This window comes from Thalia democratica, chromosome 6 (genome assembly GCF_965202585.1).
Source record: "Thalia democratica chromosome 6, ktThaDemo2.hap1.1, whole genome shotgun sequence".
NCBI lineage: Eukaryota > Metazoa > Chordata > Thaliacea > Salpida > Salpidae > Thalia > Thalia democratica.
This window is the reverse complement of record NC_139170.1, coordinates 32,077,594-32,098,723: the sequence shown is the minus strand read 5'-3', so window position 1 is coordinate 32,098,723 and position 21,130 is coordinate 32,077,594. Positions and strand designations below refer to the sequence as shown.

The following is a 21,130-nucleotide window of genomic DNA, read 5'->3' as shown; positions in this document are numbered from 1 at the left end:
AGCTGTTTTGTAAATGTAAATAATTTTTATTCGTATGTTTTACGTAAATCTGTATAAATCAGGGTCTCCAAACTTTTTTTCAAAAGACCCCCTTTAAAGAAATTGAAAAATCCATATCCCACTTCGACATATTTATTCAAAAAACTTCCATTAAAAACTTTTAAGACCTTTTTTTGCTTTTCATCATCAACTCCAGAATATCTACTGTAAGTTTCAAATTATGGCCTTGTGGCCCCCTCTTTTAAAGCTTATAGCCCCTCTAAATTTCCTGAAACTTTTCCAAAACATCTAGTATAAGTTTCAAAACTACCATTAAGAACGCCTAAGACCTTTTTTTTGCTTTTCATCACTAACTCCAGAATATCTAGTGCAAGTTTAAAATTATGGCCTTGTGGCCCCCTCTTTTACAGCTTATAGCCACCTAAATTTTCTGAAACTTTTCCAAAATATCAAGTATAAGTTTCAAAACTACCATTAAGAACGCCTAAGACCTTTTTTTTGCTCTTCACCATCAAATCCAGAATATCTAGTGCAAGTTTAAAATTATGGCCTTGTGGCTCCCCCTTTTACGGCTTTTGGCCCCCTAAATTTTTAAAATTTTTCTATGATACCTAGTATAAGTTTCAAAACTACAATTTGAAAAGCCTAAGACCTTTAACTTTGCTCTTCATTATCAACTCCAGAATATCTAGTGTAAGTTTCAAATTATGACCTCATGGCTCCCCAGTGGTCCCTTTACTGCTCATGGCCCCAAGGGGGGCCACTTGGCCGACTTTGGGAAACCCTAGTTGTATTAGCACTAGAAAACAAAACTGAAGTTTATATATAAATAAGCTTCAATAACACATATTTTATTTATTAAAATGACTTATACAAACATACTTTCAACAAATTAAAAACATGTGAAAGTAAAGTTATTATAATAAAATTCCGATTCAAACAGTTCTACAGTAGAGATTATTTTAAATACCTTATACATGAATCTAGTTGATTTGAGAAGAGCGTCTTGCATAACAACGTGTTTCAGTATTGTCTGAAGTTGAAGTTTTTCTCCATACATGCTTCCCAGTTCGTTGTATATCACCATTATTTTATCCTGAACATTAATTTAAGTTTACAGTTTAAAGCCTATGCTTTTATTTTACGATGCACCTAAAAAATTTTTTTATTAAATATCAATCTTACTTTATTTCTACATCTTTTAAGATGAATTCAATAGAAACAAACTACACTTAAAATTATGATATTAAGATATTTTAGAACCAAGGTAGACAAAAACTGCAGAAATATCTTTATATTAATGAAATGTAATAAAAGCAAGTATGTGCAGGGATGATTTGTATGCAGGTAGTCTGCGTTTTTTAAGTAAAATTTAGACAGTTTGTGATAATTTGAAAAACAAAACATAGTAACTTTCTAGACCATTATTTAGTTCAAAATAACATTTTACTTGTATGACACTAAAGGTCAATACTTTTTAAAATTATATCATTAAGTTTATTGTAGCTTTATATTTATCTTTAATACAATACAAATAATTAGCAACTTATAATACATTGAAAGAATAAACGAAAATACTTTTGTATTAAAGTAAACAAAAACTGCAAAATACAGTTTAAATTTTATAGTTAACACAAAAAGTACAAACAACAAATAACCATGGAATAGGGATCGAGTGAAGTCTGATGTTTGGCGAACCGATTCAACTTGTCCTCACAATCGGCCGGCGATTTTGTCAACTGGTGCTCCGTGGAGTGGAGAACTGTCCACAGTTGAAATGTCGACACGAGGTTGTGAGGCGTCACTTCAACTTTCAGCTTGTCGAATTTCATTCCCACTTTTGACAATTCTTCTATTTCCTACAAGTTTATATGATATCATTAAGTTGGAAAATTGTAGCGTTGTATGTTTGCTTTGACTAATACTTTATTTTAGCTTAAATTAAAATAAATTAAAAACATTTTTTTTAGCATTTAGAATTAATCCTAAAATTTGAACACTTAAAAAATGTTTAGTAGTCTTGTTGGAAGATGAAACAACTTTTAACTTAATTAATACATCATTTGAATAAAATCGAATAAAACAAAACACTATTTATAATTACAATCCTACAAATTTCGAACATTTCTTTAAATAAAATGTTAACACAAACAAAGGTTGAGAAACCCCAGATGTTCTTTATATGAAACAACTTATCATAACTTACCTACCTTTGTTTTTTCAAGAAAATAATTTTTACAACAAAAACTAACCAGTTCATTAGAAACAGATTCTTGGTCAACATTTTTTTCGTTTTCAACCACCGTCTTAAAGAAACAATTTTGTTAATATTTTGTAATAATAAAAGAAATAGGTTAGATGACAATATTCTACAATATATATATATATATATACCACAGATGTTCTTGTGCTAAAACTTTATTTCAACTAACGGCGTTTCACTGCTCTCAAATAAATATAAGAACAGATCTACGGAGTCTCAAAAAGCTCGAAGAATAAGAACATCTGTGGTATATATTACGATAAGCTTAGCTTATCAGGATCTCTAGGATTTAACGCCTTTTAACGTTACATCTTATATATATATATATATATATATATAAATCATATAAGTTGTATTTTGCGTAAAAAATAGAAAAGCAGTTTATTTACGAAAGGTGTTATTCATTAAGTAAATTTTTTCATTAACAAATAACACATAAAAATGTAGTAAAATAGATAATATATTTAAAACAAATGCTATTAGCAAAAACATTAAAATAAACAGTTTTTTGACTGATTAGTTAAATCTAACGTATTAAACTTAACTAAATAAACCGTAGAAACTAATTAAAACATCAATTTTTAAATTGTAGGTGAATGTAGTAATGTATACATTTTTTATACATACTTGAGAATTCTCATTAGTTAATTTGACTTGTGATTTGTTTTTCTTGGAATTAGTGTTTTCATCCAAATTGTTTTGAATCACAGTGACTTTAGGCATTAACTGACCAGTAACTATTGACAATGCACTAAAAAATTAAAGTATAATTTTTAAAAAGTTAAATAACATTACAAAAAAGAAATGTCAATAACATAAGGACAAAACGTAAATTATGAGAAAATTTATTTGAAAAAAATGCTGGTTAGACTAGTCAAGTTTATATACATCTCTAAATTAAAAAATCTAAATATCTCGGTTTAAAAGAAGTTAAGATAAATAAGCCTAAACAACTGAGACTACTATGTAAAATACCAAATATTTCATACTTTCTACTTGCACCAGCAATAACTAACTTTAAGAAACCAGTGATAGGATTGCAGTCCATAGCGAAATACAAAAGCATGTTTGTATAGTTAAGTCGTGGAGGTGTCTGTAAATTAGTATTAATATAGACCATACACTACAACTACTAGTTTGTACTAACTATAAGTATTTGTTTTATTAAAAAAAAAAGTTTACATAACGAAGTAAAATATTTTTTTTATATTTTAACTTTCAGAAATAAAATATTGCTTCAATCAAATAGAGTAAAGTTTAAAATAGTAACTATGAAAACATAAAAAAAGTGTAAAGTTTAAAACCAGGATATATATTTTTTTTATTTTAGCAAATAATTTTTTACAACAGTATACTATCACGGAAGAAAATACAAAAACCAAAACAGACTTGATCGTGGTCTGCGAACAACTTAAATATGAATTTCTTCAAATTGAAATTTCTCTTGTAAGGAAACGATAAAGTTGTGTCAGAAGGAGAAGGAGGTCTGTTCGTGTCGCAAGCGAACCACCAGTTAATCTGTAAACATGTTTGTGTGAATTTAATTCTAGTACAATCTAGCTCAAAAAATATTGTTTTATCAAAACAGCTGGTTCTTATTTTATTCTTGACTAGTTGTCGCCATCAATTATAACTGAAATTGTTGCATTGATAAAAATGTTCGAAAAATAGTTTATCTTTTAATTTTCAAATTTTTATATTATGATAACATTTTAGCTGTCAAATTTAGTTAAAAAAATAGGTTTTAAAATATCAATATATCAAATAAAACATTAGGTAAGTTAGTTTATTTAGTTGTAAAATAATTAACATCATAAGCAACCATGTCCTAAAAACTAAAAAAGAAATATTCACTTTTTCGAACTGTTCTTCCAGAATCCAGCTTTTTCCCGCCACGTCAATCTGCTGCAATGATTGCCGCAATTCGAGCAAATCCTGCAAGTTCGCCTTGGGCCAATCAGAGCAGGCGAGGAGAAATTTGCGCCAATCGACGTCCACCGTTTGCTCGTCGCGCGCCATGCATCTGCATATTTCGTCCAACTGAAAATACATTCAAATAAATAATGTTACTTCAACTTTTTGATAAAACAGTGTAAACCAATAAACAAACAAAAAAATTAAACAAGCAATAATCTTTGTAGCAGGGTTGCCAAAGGTTTTTGAGAAATTTATTCTAGGTTTTTTTAGATAAAAGTTTTTGGGTCTATTTTTAGTGTAAAATTAAATGTAAAGCAAAAACTGTCTTTATTAGTATAACAGCATTTAAAAGATACTGTTAAGCTACTTTAAATGTAATTAAAAAAAAATAGTGATACTAAAACTTTTTGTTCTTATGATAACTTTTTTGTGTCAAATGGAAATTTTGTTTATTACATGTAAAAACTGTTCAAAATTCCAGGTTTTTCAAGTTTTTTCCCAAAATTTCTTTAATTCCAGGTTATTCAGGGTTCCAGGTTTTTTGGCAACCTTGTTGTTGATACCTAAAAGTTAAAGTTAAACTTAACTGATTTAAAAAATTATTTGAATGATTTTTTAGTTATTATTACTTTTTGTAAATTTCAAACAACATAAACAAAAGTAAGTTAGCATTATTTAGAAAAGCAGTTTATAACGTACAATATTTGTGTTAATGTCCTGCAAACAATCAGGGAGTAGTTGATTTTCGTAAGAAGCCTGTGAAGATTGAAACAACTGCCTGAAACTTGACACCGAAATAATCCCGCATGGTGAAACTTCTACACATTTATTACTTTAATTATTTTTCAATATACTCTTTACTAGCTTATAGCTTATTTAAACCGTTTACTTTTGAAATTTTAGTAAATTCATACAATAAAATATTTAAAAAGTTTGTACAGTTATGTTTATTGAACAATATAGCATAAAGTTTTTGTGAACTTTTATTAAAAAGAAAAAATAACTTTACCGTAAAACCAGTGGAAGAGTTGATTGAGTTGCTCGATTGTAAGTTGATTATTTTCCACAATTTCCACCGGCGGGGGTCGCACTATATCATCTAATTTCGGTAAAACTTTCACATCACTATTTGTAAAGTAGCTCTAAATAATAAAAACATATGCTTCAGCCTCGTAACTATTTCAAACTTAAATTGTGTTTTTAAAATCAGTGCTTTTGAACTAAACTAGGTTATTAAAATAGCTTGTATGTTTTACCTTCTTTCGAATATATTATTACTATTATATTGTTTTTTGTGCAATGTTGGACTCAGACATCGAAACCTGAGCCACTAAAACAGGACACACAAGAAGAAATAGTGAAAAATAAAGTAAAAAAAATCATTTTTAATAATTTAAAATAAAAAAATTAACATAAACAAAATTAAATTAAATTTTTAGAGAACTTAATAAAAAATCTTAAACTTATTTGATAAAAATTAGAAGCAATAACTTAGTACATACAAAAAAAAGTTCATAGTAAAAATATAATTATAAAAACTTATAACTGAATGGACGACTTTCTAGCAGCATTGCTTATAATACATAACACATTCGTACAAAACTAATAAAAGTAAATTAAAAAAACAAATTTTTATGTAACATTTAACTGGTTAATATCTCGGTTTATGTTAAGTATACATCTATAATACAAAATATTTAATACAAGCGTTAAATTTAATTTTTAAGTAACTATTTGAAAACTTAGTTTGAACGTTACATAGAAAACAACTAATAATTTATATGTACAACATACACATTTAACTTATTAAGATTTCATATTTTAATTTAAAAAACAATGTTTTTCCCTGTACTGCTTTTCAGTTTCAACTCAGACCTTTATTGAAATAACAACAACACAACCAATATCAAACTACTGACATCAAATTTGGGTGATGTGAAAATACAAAATGCTAAACATAACTTAGTTATTATAATTAAGTTAATCTACTTACTTGAAAACTTAATAAACAACAACAAGTTTACATATAAAAATCTAACATCAACTTCCAATCTGAGCTCATGGTCAACGGGCTGCGCGTTTTCAATGTAGTTTCTGATCTGATCGCTCATCTGCTCGATGGCCGACATCTCGGCGTTGAAGTACTCTCCGATCCACGCCTGCATCAGTTCGAACGTCTGTTCCCCCTGACCCTTCAGATACGCCAGCATGCCCCTGCCCTTTTCACTGTAAAAAAAAAACTTAATTATGGAATTTAATTGAATCTTATTACTGCTACATGCATAAAACTGCTTTTTAATATGTTCTGTTTCACAACTTTAAAAATCTACCATTTTAACTATTAAATTACATTATGTATTTATAGCAACAACAAATAATCATACAAAGTATTTATTTTCGGTGAACTTTTAAACTAACTTGTTTAACCCTTTTGCTTTTGTTTTTAATTTTAGTTTTTTCTGGAAAATTTAGAATTATAAAGAAGCTCAGTACAAATTTCAATAGCTAGCACTACAACGCTTATTGATTACATAATAAAAATCAAAACTATTACTGAATTCCCACCTGATCAGCTGGATTCGGTGCTTCACCCTGTTCTCCTCCATCTTCAACCCGAAGTAATATTCCTCCTTCATTTTCAGCTTCCTCATCTTCTTAGCTTCCTCTATCGGATCCATCTCAACCGGCTGGCTGTCCTCAATCTCAGACTTCTTCCTCTTCTTGTCTTTCTTCGACAACTTTGCCGAGTTTTTTCCACCTTTTTTGCCTAAAAAATAAATTTGTTAGTTAAATTTAAATGCTAAAAAAATTAGATTACTAAAATAACTGAAAAATAAAAAGAATGAAACAAACTCGTTAAAAATATACAATAACAACAGTTTGCTAAGTGTTTGCTTTATTCAACTAATGTACGTTTCTATGTGCTAAACTAATAACACAGTTCAACATTTTTTAAGAAGCTTTCTTAGTACATTAATTTAGTGTGAATTTTTTTAAATACGAATTTTAATACCTTTTTCCACTCCAGCAAAGTTCAATTCATTTTCTTTGTTTTCAAAAGATTCTTTTTCATTTCGGAAAGTTTGCACTAGTTGAGAAGTTAAACTGAAAAATAAATAAAAACGATTGAAAACTGATATTACAGTGTTAAAAAGTATGTTTAAAAGTAAAGCTTTGTAATAATATAAGCACATTTTTATACTGCTTTTAAGTTATAACATTATAAAAAGTTAAAAAAAACTTATTAGTTTCTGCACACTTTATTCAGAAGTTAAAAAAATGATTTTCTTTTAAACCTACTTATTTTTGAACTAGTAATCACACTATATTGCCAACTTTTGAACAAAAACGTTTTTTGTTTGAAATAATTGAAAGTTAAAATAAAACTTTACACGCTAAGTTCAACTAAAAAGTTTAAAACGATATAAGAAAAATTTCAAACTATGCAAATTATATATGTTAACTAAATAACAATACTTAAAAAAATTACTTCACTATAACAAATAATATACTGTTTAAAGTAAAATCTAACATCATTTGATATATAACAAAATAGAAATTGGAAACATATAACAACCCTTATTATATTTAAAGAGCACTTATAAAATGTTTGGACCAAAACAACTCTGAAAGTTTTGGCACAAACACTAAAACAGTTTTTATTTATATGCAAGCAAAAATCAAAAGTTTAAATTAACTGTTATTGTAATTTAAATATTGTTACTTTAAACTACTATTAAACTTTAACACAACTTACTTCTCGCGAGCAGACAAGTCTCAGAGATCATTTTAAAAGTTATTATAATATATAAATAACAAACACTGTATCATACATTATCTTATTCAAACTATATAAATAATAAAATAATTCAATTAACTTGCAAGCGAAGAGGCAAGTCTCACTAATCACTTTGTCTTATATAATTTTAAGTTTAGTGTAATGTTTTGATAAATTAACGACTACACTATTAAGAAATTATCACCAACTTGCAAGCTAGCAGGCAAGTCTCACTGATCATCTTATCTTCCACGTCTTATTATATTAAAACATTAAAAACTTAAAATAAATATTTATCACCAACTTGCAAGCTAGCAGGCAAGTCTCACTGATCATCTTATCTTCCAAGTCTTATTATATTAAAACATTAAAAACTTAAAATAAATATTTATCACCAACTTGCAAGCTAGCAGGCAAGTCTCACTGATCATCTTATCTTCCACGTCTTATTATATTAAAAAATTAACAACTTAAAATAAATATTTATCACCAACTTGCAAGCTAGCAGGCAAGTCTCACTGATCATCTTGTCTTCCACGTCTTATTATATTAAAACATTAAAAACTTAAAATTAATATTTATCACCAACTTGCAAGCTAGCAGGCAAGTCTCACTGACCATCTTATCTTCCACGTCTTATTATATTAAAACATTAAAAACTTAAAATTAATATTTATCACCAACTTGCAAGCTAGCAGGCAAGTCTCACTGACCATCTTATCTTCCACGTCTTATTATATTAAAACATTAAAAACTTAAAATAAATATTTATCACCAACTTGCAAGCTAGCAGGCAAGTCTCACTGACCATCTTATCTTCCACGTCTTATTATATTAAAACATTAAAAACTTAAAATTAATATTTATCACCAACTTGCAAGCTAGCAGGCAAGTCTCACTGACCATCTTATCTTCCACGTCTTATTATATTAAAACATTAAAAACTTAAAATTAATATTTATCACCAACTTGCAAGCTAGCAGGCAAGTCTCACTGATCATCTTATCTTCAACGTCTTATTATATCAAAACATTAAAAACTTAAAATAAATATTTATCACCAACTTGCAAGCTAGCAGGCAAGTCTCACTGACCATCTTATCTTCCACGTCTTATTATATTAAAACATTAAAAACTTAAAATTAATATTTATCACCAACTTGCAAGCTAGCAGGCAAGTCTCACTGATCATCTTATCTTCCACGTCTTATTATATTAAAACATTAAAAACTTAAAATAAATATTTATCACCAACTTGCAAGCTAGCAGGCAAGTCTCACTGATCATCTTATCTTCAACGTCTTATTATATTAAAACATTAAAAACTTAAAAAAAATATTTATCACCAACTTGCAAGCTAGCAGGCAAGTCTCACTGATCATCTTATCTTCCACGTCTTATTATATTAAAATATTAAAAACTTAAAATAAATATTTATCACCAACTTGCAAGCTAGCAGGCAAGTCTCACTGATCATATTATCTTTCACGTCTTATTATATTAAAACATTAAAAACTTAAAATAAATATTTATAACCAACTTGCAAGCTAGCAGGCAAGTCTCACTGATCATCTTGTCTTCCACGTCTTATTATATTAAAACATTAAAAACTTGAAATAAATATTTATCACCAACTTGCAAGCAAGCAGGCAAGTCTCACTGATCATATTATCTTCCACGTCTTATTATATTAAAATATTAAAAACTTAAAATAAATGTTTATCACCAACTTGCAAGCTAGCAGGCAAGTCTCACTGATCATATTATCTTTCACGTCTTATTATATTAAAACATTAAAAACTTAAAATAAATGTTTATCACCAACTTGCAAGCTAGCAGGCAAGTCTCACTGATCATCTTGTCTTCCACGTCCTTCTCCGCCTTGCTCACCACGCTCACCGTCTTCTGCTTCTGATCGTACATCTGGTGGTTGATCACCTGACCGGGCTCGACCAGGGGAATTTTCGTGCGGCTGTTCGACTCCACGCACGCTTCGAACGTGTCCATCTCGCCTTTTTCAATTGAAACTAGTTTTGATAGTTTGTATATTAGAGATTTTATCTAAGCAATACAAAACACGTGCTACAAGAGAACAGTGATTGAAAAAAAAAGTTGTGTTGTGAAAGATCATCAATTAAAATGTCATCTGTAACGAAAAATACCGTCTAATACTAACTTTTCAATTGGACTATGTTGTGTTTTTGTTTCTCTACGGCCATCAAAAACTTCAACCCATTTGAAATATTTAAATTTATACCTGAACAATGATGATTGATACATACAACACCAGACTCAGCCAAAAACTTTGCGTATTTTAGATTATCAAATCTTATTTTAATTAATTTTTTTAGCCTAACAATACAGCAATCAAACACACAAAACACATTACAGTAGACTACCGCTTAAGTACGCACTTTTTTTGGTACGCACCCCGCCTTAAGTACGCACTTATCTAGAAAGACAAAATCGAGAATCCATTCTCATTTCAGCATTGAAAATCCTAAATAGTTCCCTCATATTATCACGGGAGACATATGTTGGCTTTGGTGGTGCAACTAAACCTTTATCCTTAGACTTGTTCCATAGAGTCATTTTCTGACGCTTTCCATCCATTATTCTAAATTTCTCTAAATTTTTCTTAAATTTCTGAATTTTGTTTTATTAAAAAACTTTCAGAATATCTGCAAAAGAAAGTCTAATTTTAATGTGACATAATATAAAACTAGTTAACCACAAAAACTAGTTACAAATTTTATAAAGTCAAAATAAATAAGAAACAATAACAACAAAAAACTAAAGTTAAAAAAATTAATGAGCATATTCACTATCAACTATAAACAATAAATGTTTCTACTGATATAAACTTTCTTACAAAAACAGTCCTGAAAATTTTTATTTCAAAAAAAAAATCGAACACTTTTTAGCTAATGGAAAACTATAATAAATGTATTACTTTCTAAATTAAATGTTTAATAAAAATCTCAGCTATAAAAAACAAAACTAGGTTTATTCTAAACCGAAACAATTTAGCAAATAACAGAAAAATATATCATTGACTGACATTTTATATCATTGATTGACATTGACTTTCTATATTATATGTATGTATTGATTACGTAGAAACTTTTTATAGAAAAAATAAATCATTTTAAAATCTATTAAAAAATTTTGCAGATTATAATTATGAATTAAATGTATTTAAAATAAAAAGACTTGTTTATTTGGCTTAATTATTTGGTGGTTAGTTGTAAGAAAGAAAACAAACAACTAAATTTCATATTATACTATGTCATTAAAAAGTACGCACTACTCGTGCTAAGTACGCACTTTTTGGTCAGGTTCAAATTGCGTACTTAAGCGGTAGTCTACTGTATATAAACAGTCTTTGCGTAAAACGTTATGAATTAATGAACAAGTAGTTTCTCCTAAAAACAATGTCAATTCTACCCGCTAAATTAAACTTCAGAAACTAAAACTATTTTTTAATTTTATCTTTTATGTTACCACAACAGCTAACCATTTTTCAGGTCGGGGTTGGACATGGAGTTGATGTTGTTGAAATCGTCGGAAGTGAAGTTATCAGGAGACAAGTTGTACAGTGGAAGTCGGATGAAGTTTCCGGCTGCTCCGATCTCAAAAGGCACGTTTCCGTTCATCGCTTCGTAATAATCGCGTAATATGTTCACGCTGTTCTGAAACCTGTCTATTTCCACCTGTTTCACAAAATAACTTAAAATAAACTAGCAGTACAAATAAATATAATGCATACAGACGTATTTTTATATATTCACCAATAAAAAAAAGTTTGAAACTATCAAACTGTTTCTAGAATTTTCTAACCAATGACTTTCTTATTAGTTTAAATAATTATATAACTAGAAATTTAAGCTTTTTTATCAAATTTAAGACCGTATAATACGATATACTAAGATAATCTTAAACACATACATACACATTAATTAAATAGTTCCAACAAAAACAAATATCAAACCTGCATCAGCATAACAAACAAGTTGGTTAATATGCAGAGATGATCTTCGATCCAACCGATCCCCATCAAACTTGTTCTTTCTTCCTCATTTTCGTCCTTCTTCGCATCACAAATATCCCACAAACGCTCCACCAAGTCCTTGAAGTTTATTAATACTTTAGAGCAATCGATAGGTAAATTATTTTAAGCATAATTCAAAAAAAAAAAGCGCAATTTTGTTTGTAGCGCAGTTTTTGATTGTTTATTAGAAAATAAAACACATTAAATTTTTACTAGTAAAGCTAAAATAAAATGAATTGACGACTTGTATACAAGTTTTTTAGAAACTTATTTGTTTAAGTCCTTATGTATTAGTAAATTTTGCATTTAAAAAAACTCCTTTTTACCATGAAGTGTGCTCCAAATCATAACAAATAAAAATGAAAATTTGCATTTTTTTGTTCAAACTATATAAGAAATAAAAATAGATACCTCTACGCGATGGTGCATTTCATCTTTGGTTTGCAAATCCCCTCTGACATCGATGTCGAAAGCGTTGTAATCAGTCGTCCACGAGTTTATGAACGGCTGCTTTCTGTCGGATCGCTTCAAATACGTGGTGTACTGCGTTCGCGTGTTGTACAAATACCTGTGTTGTATAGTAAAAAAAATTGATAAGGGTATAAAGCTTATACCATAAGCCTAACAAAAAACAAAAAAAAACAAAATGAGAACTAGTTGATTTTCGTCAAAAAAATAACTTTCAAAATAAGCACAACGAAAAGACCTTCCAGCAATACAGGCCTTAATTGCTATAAAAAACAAATAAGGAAAATCGCTTAAAAATATTAAAACCTTTTACCTCAATACTACAAAATATTATGTCTTAAAAAATTAAACAAGCTTTAAATAAAAAGTTCATCTCAACCACACTACAGCTTGAATTTTATACATTTTCTCACATCAGTATTTCCTCGCGTTCGGTCCTGATCTTCCTGAATATTTCCTTCAGCGTCGCAATGTACTTCTTCTCCGTGGCGTCCCATATCTTCACCAGCGGCTTGTACAGGTCCTGCTGGACGGCTTCGAACACGAACGTGTAATCCGCGTCGGTGGGAATCAGCTTGGTGGGGGGGTTCACCGCTTTCACCGCTGCTGATTCGTTGGCGTCCGGCAGCTGCGGCGAGGAAGTCTTTTTGCCTTTGCTGCGATCGAAATGAGGTTTTTGTTTTCAAGTTGTTGTCAAAATAAAACTGATAATTAGTTTTTTTACGAGTGGGAGGTTGAAGACTGTCAAAAAACTTGATTTTATGGAAATTAAAACGTGTGGAATTTTATCAACAGTTAAGCAAAGAAAAAACTTAAAGTGTGAAAAAATTATTCATTCTACTTATAAGAATGCTATAAAACGTTCTTGCAAACTAAGTTTTCAGCAAAGATGTAAATACAATGTTGTAAGAAATCTTCATGTTATATAAAAAGAAAAACCTGTTTCTTTTTCCGCTTCCTTTTGCATTAGCTCCTTTGCCTCCTTTCTTTTGAGGCTTGTCGTTTTTCTGATCTTGTCTGTTTAATAAAAATATTGCTGTTTAAATTAGATTAGGAATCCGATAAAAATATATTATCATTTTAAAAGTATTTTATCATTTTTACTATAACAAAAACAGTGTTGAGAACATAGAAAAACCTATCTTATTGCAATTGTTTTCAAAATTTATTATGTTGATAAACGTTACACAACGTTCGATAAATGTTGACAAACTTCTTGTTTACAAACCTAAGGTGTTTGCATTTGTTTGGTAACACCTCATTAACAAGTCACTATTCAAAATGTTCAAAAACACACGTGAATTTTTTTTTACAAAAAAAATTTTTGCACGTTTAATCAGAAAAAAAAAACTTTTTAAATAAACAAAAAAAAAACTGAAATAAGTAAAAAAAAAAACAAGTATTTCACTTTACAAAAACTCGCACACAAAAAACTCACTGGTTAACATCCTGATTGGACTGCAGCGACATGTTGGAAGCTTGAGCCTGCTCCTCCTCAATTTTCCTCCTTATCTTGATTTCCTCCGCTTCCTTCGCCTCCTCCAACGCTTTTATCGCCACGTGGTGGGCCTTCTCCTGGATCTGATAAAAATTCACTTGAGATATCATTAATAAATTTATTTATTAGATTTAAATATTATTATCATTCTCCTGGAATTAAAAATATAATTTGGAAAACTATTATTAAGTTTATTTATTACATTTAGTCACTATTCTTCTCCTGGATCTTTTTAATTGGTTGGAAAATTAACCAAAATTTGTTTCAAGGAGGTTCATACATGAGTGAACATACTTATCAATAAAAAGATTACTGACACTTAAAGGCAATCTTGATAAGAAATTTTCTGCAATTTTAATTTTAATATGCTTAATATATTTGTAAAACTTTTGTTTATTGAAAAGTATAAAAATAATAACCGTTTCTAGCGTTTCAAACAGAGCAAGTTCGACATCTTTGTAAATTTGTTCAAAATCATCGTGATTGGCATTTACTTCGCACACTATTGATGCTGCGTTGTAGAATGTTTTCAGGTAGGAACTATTGTCATTGAATTCTGAAAAACAATATAGAGTTATATCTATGGAAACATAGCTAAAGTTTCATTCAGAACATTAATACTTTTATTATTTTAGTAAGAACTTAATAGTTTAGTGTAGGGTTTCCAAAACTTTTTTTCAAAAGGCCTCCTTTAAAGAAATAAAAAATGCTATGGGCCTCTCCAACAAAAATTATCAAAAAACTACCATTAAAACCGCCTAAGACCTTTTTTTTGCATTTCATCATCAACTCCAGAATATCTAGTGTAAGTTTCAGATTATGGCCCTGTGGCTCCCCTTTTTACGGCTTTTGGCCCCCTAAATTTTTTAAATTTTTCTATGATACCTAGTATAAGTTTCAAAACTACAATTAAAAAAGCCTAAGACCTTTATTTTTGCTCTTCATTATCAATTCCAGAATATCTAGTGTAAGTTTCAAATTATGACTTTAGGGCTCCCTGTGACCCTTATATTGCTCATGGCCCCCTAAATTTATGTAATGGCCACCAAGGGGGCCACTAGGCTTAGTTTGGGGACCCTGGTTTAAAAGAAAGAGGGGAGTCTCCAACAAAGGGGTTTAATAACAAAGTCTCTAATTTAATACGAAACTTGATATACTACAAAAAATAATAAAGAACTGAAATCAGTTTTAAACAATACTTAGTTTAAGATATTTCAGCAAAATCAACAAAACAAACTTTGAATTCTTTCCTGGACTTGCTGGAGGTCGAAGGAAGTTTTGCTCAAACTGAAAACTTTTTCGGTGTTTACTCCGGTGAAACTGCCGAATGGAGGAGTTTTGTACTCCATGTGGTAATCAGTTGAACTCTCTTCTCCCACTTAAAATTAACATGTGTTTTTATGTATATTTCTTAAAAATTAAAATACATTGAAAACAACAGTATGTATGTTTTGATTTGTTTTTGTTTAATAGTAAAACATTTAAAGTTGTAAAATTATTTAGTGCAACTATTTTACTTACTAAACAGTTTATTAATCTGTTAATTACATTAGATAAAACATATATTAAATTAATCACTTTCCTCTCCCACTTAAAACTTGAATTTTTAATTTGATGTACTTCTTTTTTAGACAAAATATATTAATAAAAAAAGAAATGTTTTTAAAATTATAAAATACTACTATTCACTTATAATGTAAAAAAAAAACAAATTATTTTATTTCTTATGGTAACTTTACGTCTTAAACAATTTAAAATTAAGCTATATTTTATTTACCTAATAAAACAAACAGTATGAATATCTTACTCATTTTACCAGTGGCTCTCCTAATGACCAACTTATCGCTTACATCGAGCAAAATAACCACGTGAATCGCCGGATCCAACTGCGCTATCTGATGCTCGTTTCCCGGGTTTTCCACTAAAGCTGATTTCCTGAAAAATTTCACTTCAACTTAGATATATTTTATTTTTTCACAGATAAAAACCATATAGAACTTTTAAGTGCTTCAAAACTTTTAAAATGGTGTTATAAGTAGAAAGTTTCCTGACCTGTGTGCAAAAACAAAGTTCATTTTAAATTCATTATTTTTTAACAATTCAAAGCATTAAACTCCGTAAAACTATACGGACTAGAGTAATAAAAATATGCATAAATAGTTATTAGAACTTAGATTTAATCTAAATATAACTATTCATACTTTACTGACTTAACAACGCTGTTATTGACCAGCTTGCCACTGTCGCACTCCAAATAATGTAATAAGTAATAATATAAGCATTTATACCCACTTAACAACGATGTTATTCACGGGCTTGCCACTGTCGCACTCCAGGTGCCTCCCGCTCACAGCCAGCTCCAGCATCTGGGCCTGCCTCTTGTTCATCGGGAACCCGTCCAGCACCCACCCCGTGTTCCCGTCCACGATCCTGCTGATCCTCTCCACCACCAGCCCCACCATCACCTCGTCCGCCACCACCTCCCCGCGCTCCAAACATTCCTGCGAAAATACGCTAAAAATATGCACATTGAACGTTTTTTGAATAAATAGTTAGAAACGCGTAAAAAACTTGTTATTACGGTTTCATTTCTTAAGGTTTAAAACAAAAAAAATTGCAAATTGTTTTTTTTTTAACCAGCACTGTAAGGCTATCAAATTGAGCGATATTTTTCTGAAGTACAAGTTAATTCAGTAAGACTAATAACTAGTATCCACATAACACATAGCTAAAAATTTTTGATTTAAGTTGTGATGATTAAATTTTTAAGTTTTTATTAAGTTTTTGATTTTTATACATTATAAAGTAACAACTATTTTGTTATACTTGTCATTAGTCAAACTTTATAGTGTTTAAACACCGCAACCAGTAACAAGTGCTGAAAACTATCTGACGTGAGTATTTTTATTAACTAAATGTTTATTCGTATAAAAATAGACTAGTAGTAGAAAGAGTAATAAAAGTATTTACATGTAAAAGTTTTTAATTACAACAACTGTTTCAATCAACTAACTGAAGCCATCTTTCCAAGTTCTATTATTTTTTGTAAACTTTCATTTTCCGGTTCATCTTCGCTTACTGGCTCATTATTTTCTGCATTTTTATTGTTGTAAACTATAAATTTTTTTTTCAATCATTTAAATATATTTAACAGCTATTTAAAAACATATAATTTAGTGCGCAACTATGTTAAATTACAAATCGTTGCGTGATAGTTGCTCGTTATTTATCAATATAGTGAATTAAAATAACAGATCTATTTGTTTAGGGACAAAGTTTAGTACTTTTACAAAGTTGAACTTAAAGTTTTCATATTATTAAAACAGAATACATAACTTGTTTTTTAATGTTAAATTAACTTTTGAAAAATTTAAAATTTTTACTACTTGCTATTTTTCAAAACAAAATAAGTACTTTTAAAATATTTTAACAAAGAGGGCAATAACTGAGAAAAATCTAAAATAGTGTGTTAAAAGCTTGGCTTTCTTTCAAGTTATTTTAAAAATTTATTGTATAAAACTGATGAGGTTTGTTATACAAAATTTTCGACCAAGGCCTTCAGTATAATATTTAACGAGATTAAATCAAATTTTAAACGAAGCGTTTTTAACTAATTACCTAGAGCTTATAAAACTAAAAGCTAGATTTAGGTTGAAAATTGCTTTTTAATCTGTGCAAACTAGATCATTATCAAAATTTTTGTTTTAAGTTGATTTTGATGAGTAGTTTTTGGTTTTGAGTACCATCATTAGTATTTAAAAAAATATTTGAGTTTCAAAAAAATAAATAGTTGAAATTAAAACAAGCTAGGTATATTTAGAAAAAAAAAGTTACTTGGCAGATATAGAGAGTAAAGTAAACGTTAATCAAGCACATTACCATGTTTATCAGCATACTTAAAAATACTATTGACAAATTAAACGCTTTTTAGGCATAAAACTAAAATATGCCGCCAGAGAGGATTGAGCTCTCGACCGCTGGTTTACAAGACCAGCGCTCTGCCACTGAGCTATGGCGGCTTGCACGAGATAAGATGTTTAAAAGCATATAAAGCAAATCAAGTTGTTACGTCACAATGTAAACGATTTGTCTTTCATTACAAACAAATGGGACACGTTCAAAATCCACCCGCAATCAAAATCCACCCGCGATCAAAATCCACCCGATCAAAATCCACCCGATCAAAATCCACCCGATCAAAATCCACCCGAGTCAAAATCCACCCGATCAAAATCCACCCGGGTCAAAATCCACCCGATCAAAATCTACCCGGTTCAAAATCCACCCGATCAAAATCCACCCGGGTCAAAATCCACCCGATCAAAATCCATCCGAGTCAAAATCCATCCGAGTCAAAATCCACCCGTTCAAAATCAACCCGGTTCAAAATCCACCCGATCAAAATCAACCCGGTTCAAAATCCACCCGATTAAAATCAACCCGATCAAAATCAAACCGAGTCAAAATCCACCCGAGTCAAAATCCACCCGTTCAAAATCAACCCGGTTCAAAATCCACCCGATTAAAATCAACCCGATCAAAATCAACCCGAGTCAAAATCCATCCGATCAAATTCCACCCGGTTCAAAATCCACCCGGTTCAAAATACACCCGATCAAAATCAACCCGAGTTCATTTTTTTTCGAAATAAGAATTAATTTCTAATAGAATTTTGTAATATTGAATAAAGTTATATGTTTAAACAACTATTGGTATAAAAAAGAGTAAGTATTTATAAAGAAAGAAATTTTAATTTATTTAATAAAATAATTAAAAAAATAAGTTGAACAATATAATTAAACAGCATTAAAAAAAAAATTCATAGTAGCTTTACAAGTATTTAAAATGTTTATAATTTATTAATGTTAGTAGTGTTGGTGTTACTTTTAAAAAATGAAGTTAAAAAAAATGAAAAAAGAATTACGCTCAGTTTCAATCCATTTAAACTTCCTTCTAATTTAATTTCCCAAAGTCAATCATAATTAAATAAAAATATTTACTAATGATAACTCATAGTAAATTAAAATATCAAAACTATAGAAGTTTATAAATTAGAAGAATCTTTAATAACATTTATTAAGCTAAAGAAAATTACAAAAATCAAATACCAAATAATGTAAATTTATGGAAAATGTTAATTAAATGTTACAAAAAAAAAATTAAAATATTAATCTAAAATTTTTGAGCTTTTTTTTTGATGTAAAAAGTTTTGTGTTTTGTTCTTTTCTTAAATTTTAAAATAGTATTACATACAATATTTTATTATATAAAAAATTTCAACTAACAGTGTTTATAAAAAATAAAATATAGATAAAGAATAATATAAAACTGCTACGTGATAATAAAATAAAAATCCTTTGTTAAATTTGGAAAAACTATCACCTATTAATTATATTTTAAACATTATTGTTTTCGACGTGGAAAAGACGTTAAAAGATATTTTTGGTGTGCGACTCGATAACTTTAAGGTATGTTCGTGCAAGAGGACTTAGGACCAAATATTTTGAGAGCTTTTATTTGTCGTTTAGTAAACAATTTATTGACGTTTCTTTTATTAGTAATTTTTAAAAACAGAACATAAATTTTAATATAAAAATACGAAAACTAATTTACTAAAATTATAAATGAGGAATATGTAAGAAATCAATAACTGTTTTAAAACAATTTTATTGTTTTCTATCTAATTTTTGTTACAAATATTTTTTAGTTATTTTTTTTAATTTATACAATAATTTTAGCTGCTATTATCGTTTTTTCAAAGTGTTTAAGTTAATTGAATTTTATTTTATTAAATGTTTTTTTTATAAACCATCTATTTTTGAAAAAACTAAAAATTGTTCCGTCTAAAGTAACTAAAGTTATAAGTTATTTTTAATTAGATAACAACTTAATTTGCTACTTTTTAACTAATAGTACAAATTAAAAAGTTAAACATGTTTCTATGAATTCTAAAGTCCTTTACATAAAACAAATATCGACTATACAATTCATTGAGTTTGCTCAAATAGCTTGTAAATTGCAACTAAAAAAGTTAGTAGTTAGACTTGAGCTAGGGAAATTATATACTTTAGAATTGTAGTAGTAAACAAATAAGTTGAGTTTTTTAGAAATGACACTATATTTATAACAAATATTACGAAACAAAAACTTATAAAGTTTTTAATTTATTATTAAAATGTTCTATCTTTACATAGGTTCATTAAAAAAAGTATGTATTTCAGACAAGAGAGTTTAAATTCAAGTATAAGTTATTTTTATGAATTTTTGTACCAAACTGTATCAACTTAAACAATCGTATTATTAATTTTATTAATAGGTTAAGGCCAGTTTTGAAAGTGATTAATTGAGTGGTTTTATAAAATTTAATCTATTTTGGTTAACGTTTAAATTTTAAATTTAAAATTTTCTAATCTAAAACTTTTAATTTACATGCGATAAATTTTCTTGAATTAATTTCCGACAATTTAAGTTAAAAGCTATAACTGCATGTTTTTAATTAATTAGTTGTAAACATTTTATGTTTTTTTATAAATATAAAGTTGCATAGAAATTGTAATTAAGTAAGATAAATTATTATTTACTGTTCAATATTATATTGTTAATTGATATTTTTTAATTCATAGAAATGGAAATGTTATTATTTACCACTATTTTTTTAAATATAATCTTCATATAAAAAAAGTCCATTTGTTAAAACTTAAGAAAATTTAAGTAATTTAATTAAAAATGAAACAATATTAAAATTAAACAAAATTTTATATTGGTTATAACGAATTTAAACGGTAAAGACAACTATTGTTATAACAAATTGTTTAGTAGACAAATTAACTTTAAAAGCGTGAAAATTTTGTCTAACAAATAAAACCGAAAATTAATAAATATTTAATTTAAAGTTAATATTGAAAAATCTTTAAATGGCAATACAGTAAAGGTAACTATCTAAAGTAAATTAGTGACCTTTTCTTAACAAAGAGAACTTTTATAGATAAATATCTTGTTAAGACCTTTCACATAAAAAAATTATTTAAAAAAAAACACAAACTAAATGAATTTTAAACGTTTGCCTTTTACTTTTTTGTAATTAAAAGTAACGAAGATGCAGTTGGATTTAATCAGAGTCGGCAGACAATTGTTAACTCGGGCCAAATTTCATGTT

The 21,130-nt window shown here is 28.4% G+C and overlaps 1 protein-coding gene and 1 non-coding gene across 3 annotated transcripts in view; both read right to left on the bottom strand.

Annotated features, from left to right (window-relative positions):
- Window positions 1-21,130, bottom strand: part of LOC145837936 (sperm flagellar protein 2-like) — a 42,470-nt gene that overhangs the window by 329 nt on the left and 21,011 nt on the right. For both annotated transcript variants that reach the window (XM_082945430.1, XM_082945431.1), the window contains 24 exons: window positions 16,988-17,067; window positions 16,267-16,475; window positions 15,782-15,909; window positions 15,212-15,352; window positions 14,394-14,530; window positions 13,915-14,057; window positions 13,416-13,493; window positions 12,890-13,132; window positions 12,420-12,576; window positions 11,949-12,086; window positions 11,475-11,670; window positions 9,783-9,969; window positions 7,194-7,285; window positions 6,746-6,947; window positions 6,220-6,406; window positions 5,190-5,322; window positions 4,880-4,998; window positions 4,118-4,303; window positions 3,653-3,781; window positions 3,280-3,356; window positions 2,891-3,014; window positions 2,253-2,306; window positions 1,659-1,859; window positions 971-1,096 (listed from right to left, as the gene is read on the bottom strand). In XM_082945430.1, the coding sequence (XP_082801556.1) occupies window positions 971-1,096; window positions 1,659-1,859; window positions 2,253-2,306; window positions 2,891-3,014; window positions 3,280-3,356; window positions 3,653-3,781; window positions 4,118-4,303; window positions 4,880-4,998; window positions 5,190-5,322; window positions 6,220-6,406; window positions 6,746-6,947; window positions 7,194-7,285; window positions 9,783-9,969; window positions 11,475-11,670; window positions 11,949-12,086; window positions 12,420-12,576; window positions 12,890-13,132; window positions 13,416-13,493; window positions 13,915-14,057; window positions 14,394-14,530; window positions 15,212-15,352; window positions 15,782-15,909; window positions 16,267-16,475; window positions 16,988-17,067 (3,467 nt within the window). The remainder of the gene's footprint in view (window positions 1-970; window positions 1,097-1,658; window positions 1,860-2,252; window positions 2,307-2,890; window positions 3,015-3,279; window positions 3,357-3,652; window positions 3,782-4,117; window positions 4,304-4,879; window positions 4,999-5,189; window positions 5,323-6,219; window positions 6,407-6,745; window positions 6,948-7,193; window positions 7,286-9,782; window positions 9,970-11,474; window positions 11,671-11,948; window positions 12,087-12,419; window positions 12,577-12,889; window positions 13,133-13,415; window positions 13,494-13,914; window positions 14,058-14,393; window positions 14,531-15,211; window positions 15,353-15,781; window positions 15,910-16,266; window positions 16,476-16,987; window positions 17,068-21,130) is intronic.
- On the bottom strand, window positions 17,922-17,993 carry Trnat-ugu (transfer RNA threonine (anticodon UGU)). The gene has a single exon. It is a non-coding gene; the product is annotated as a tRNA-Thr (tRNA).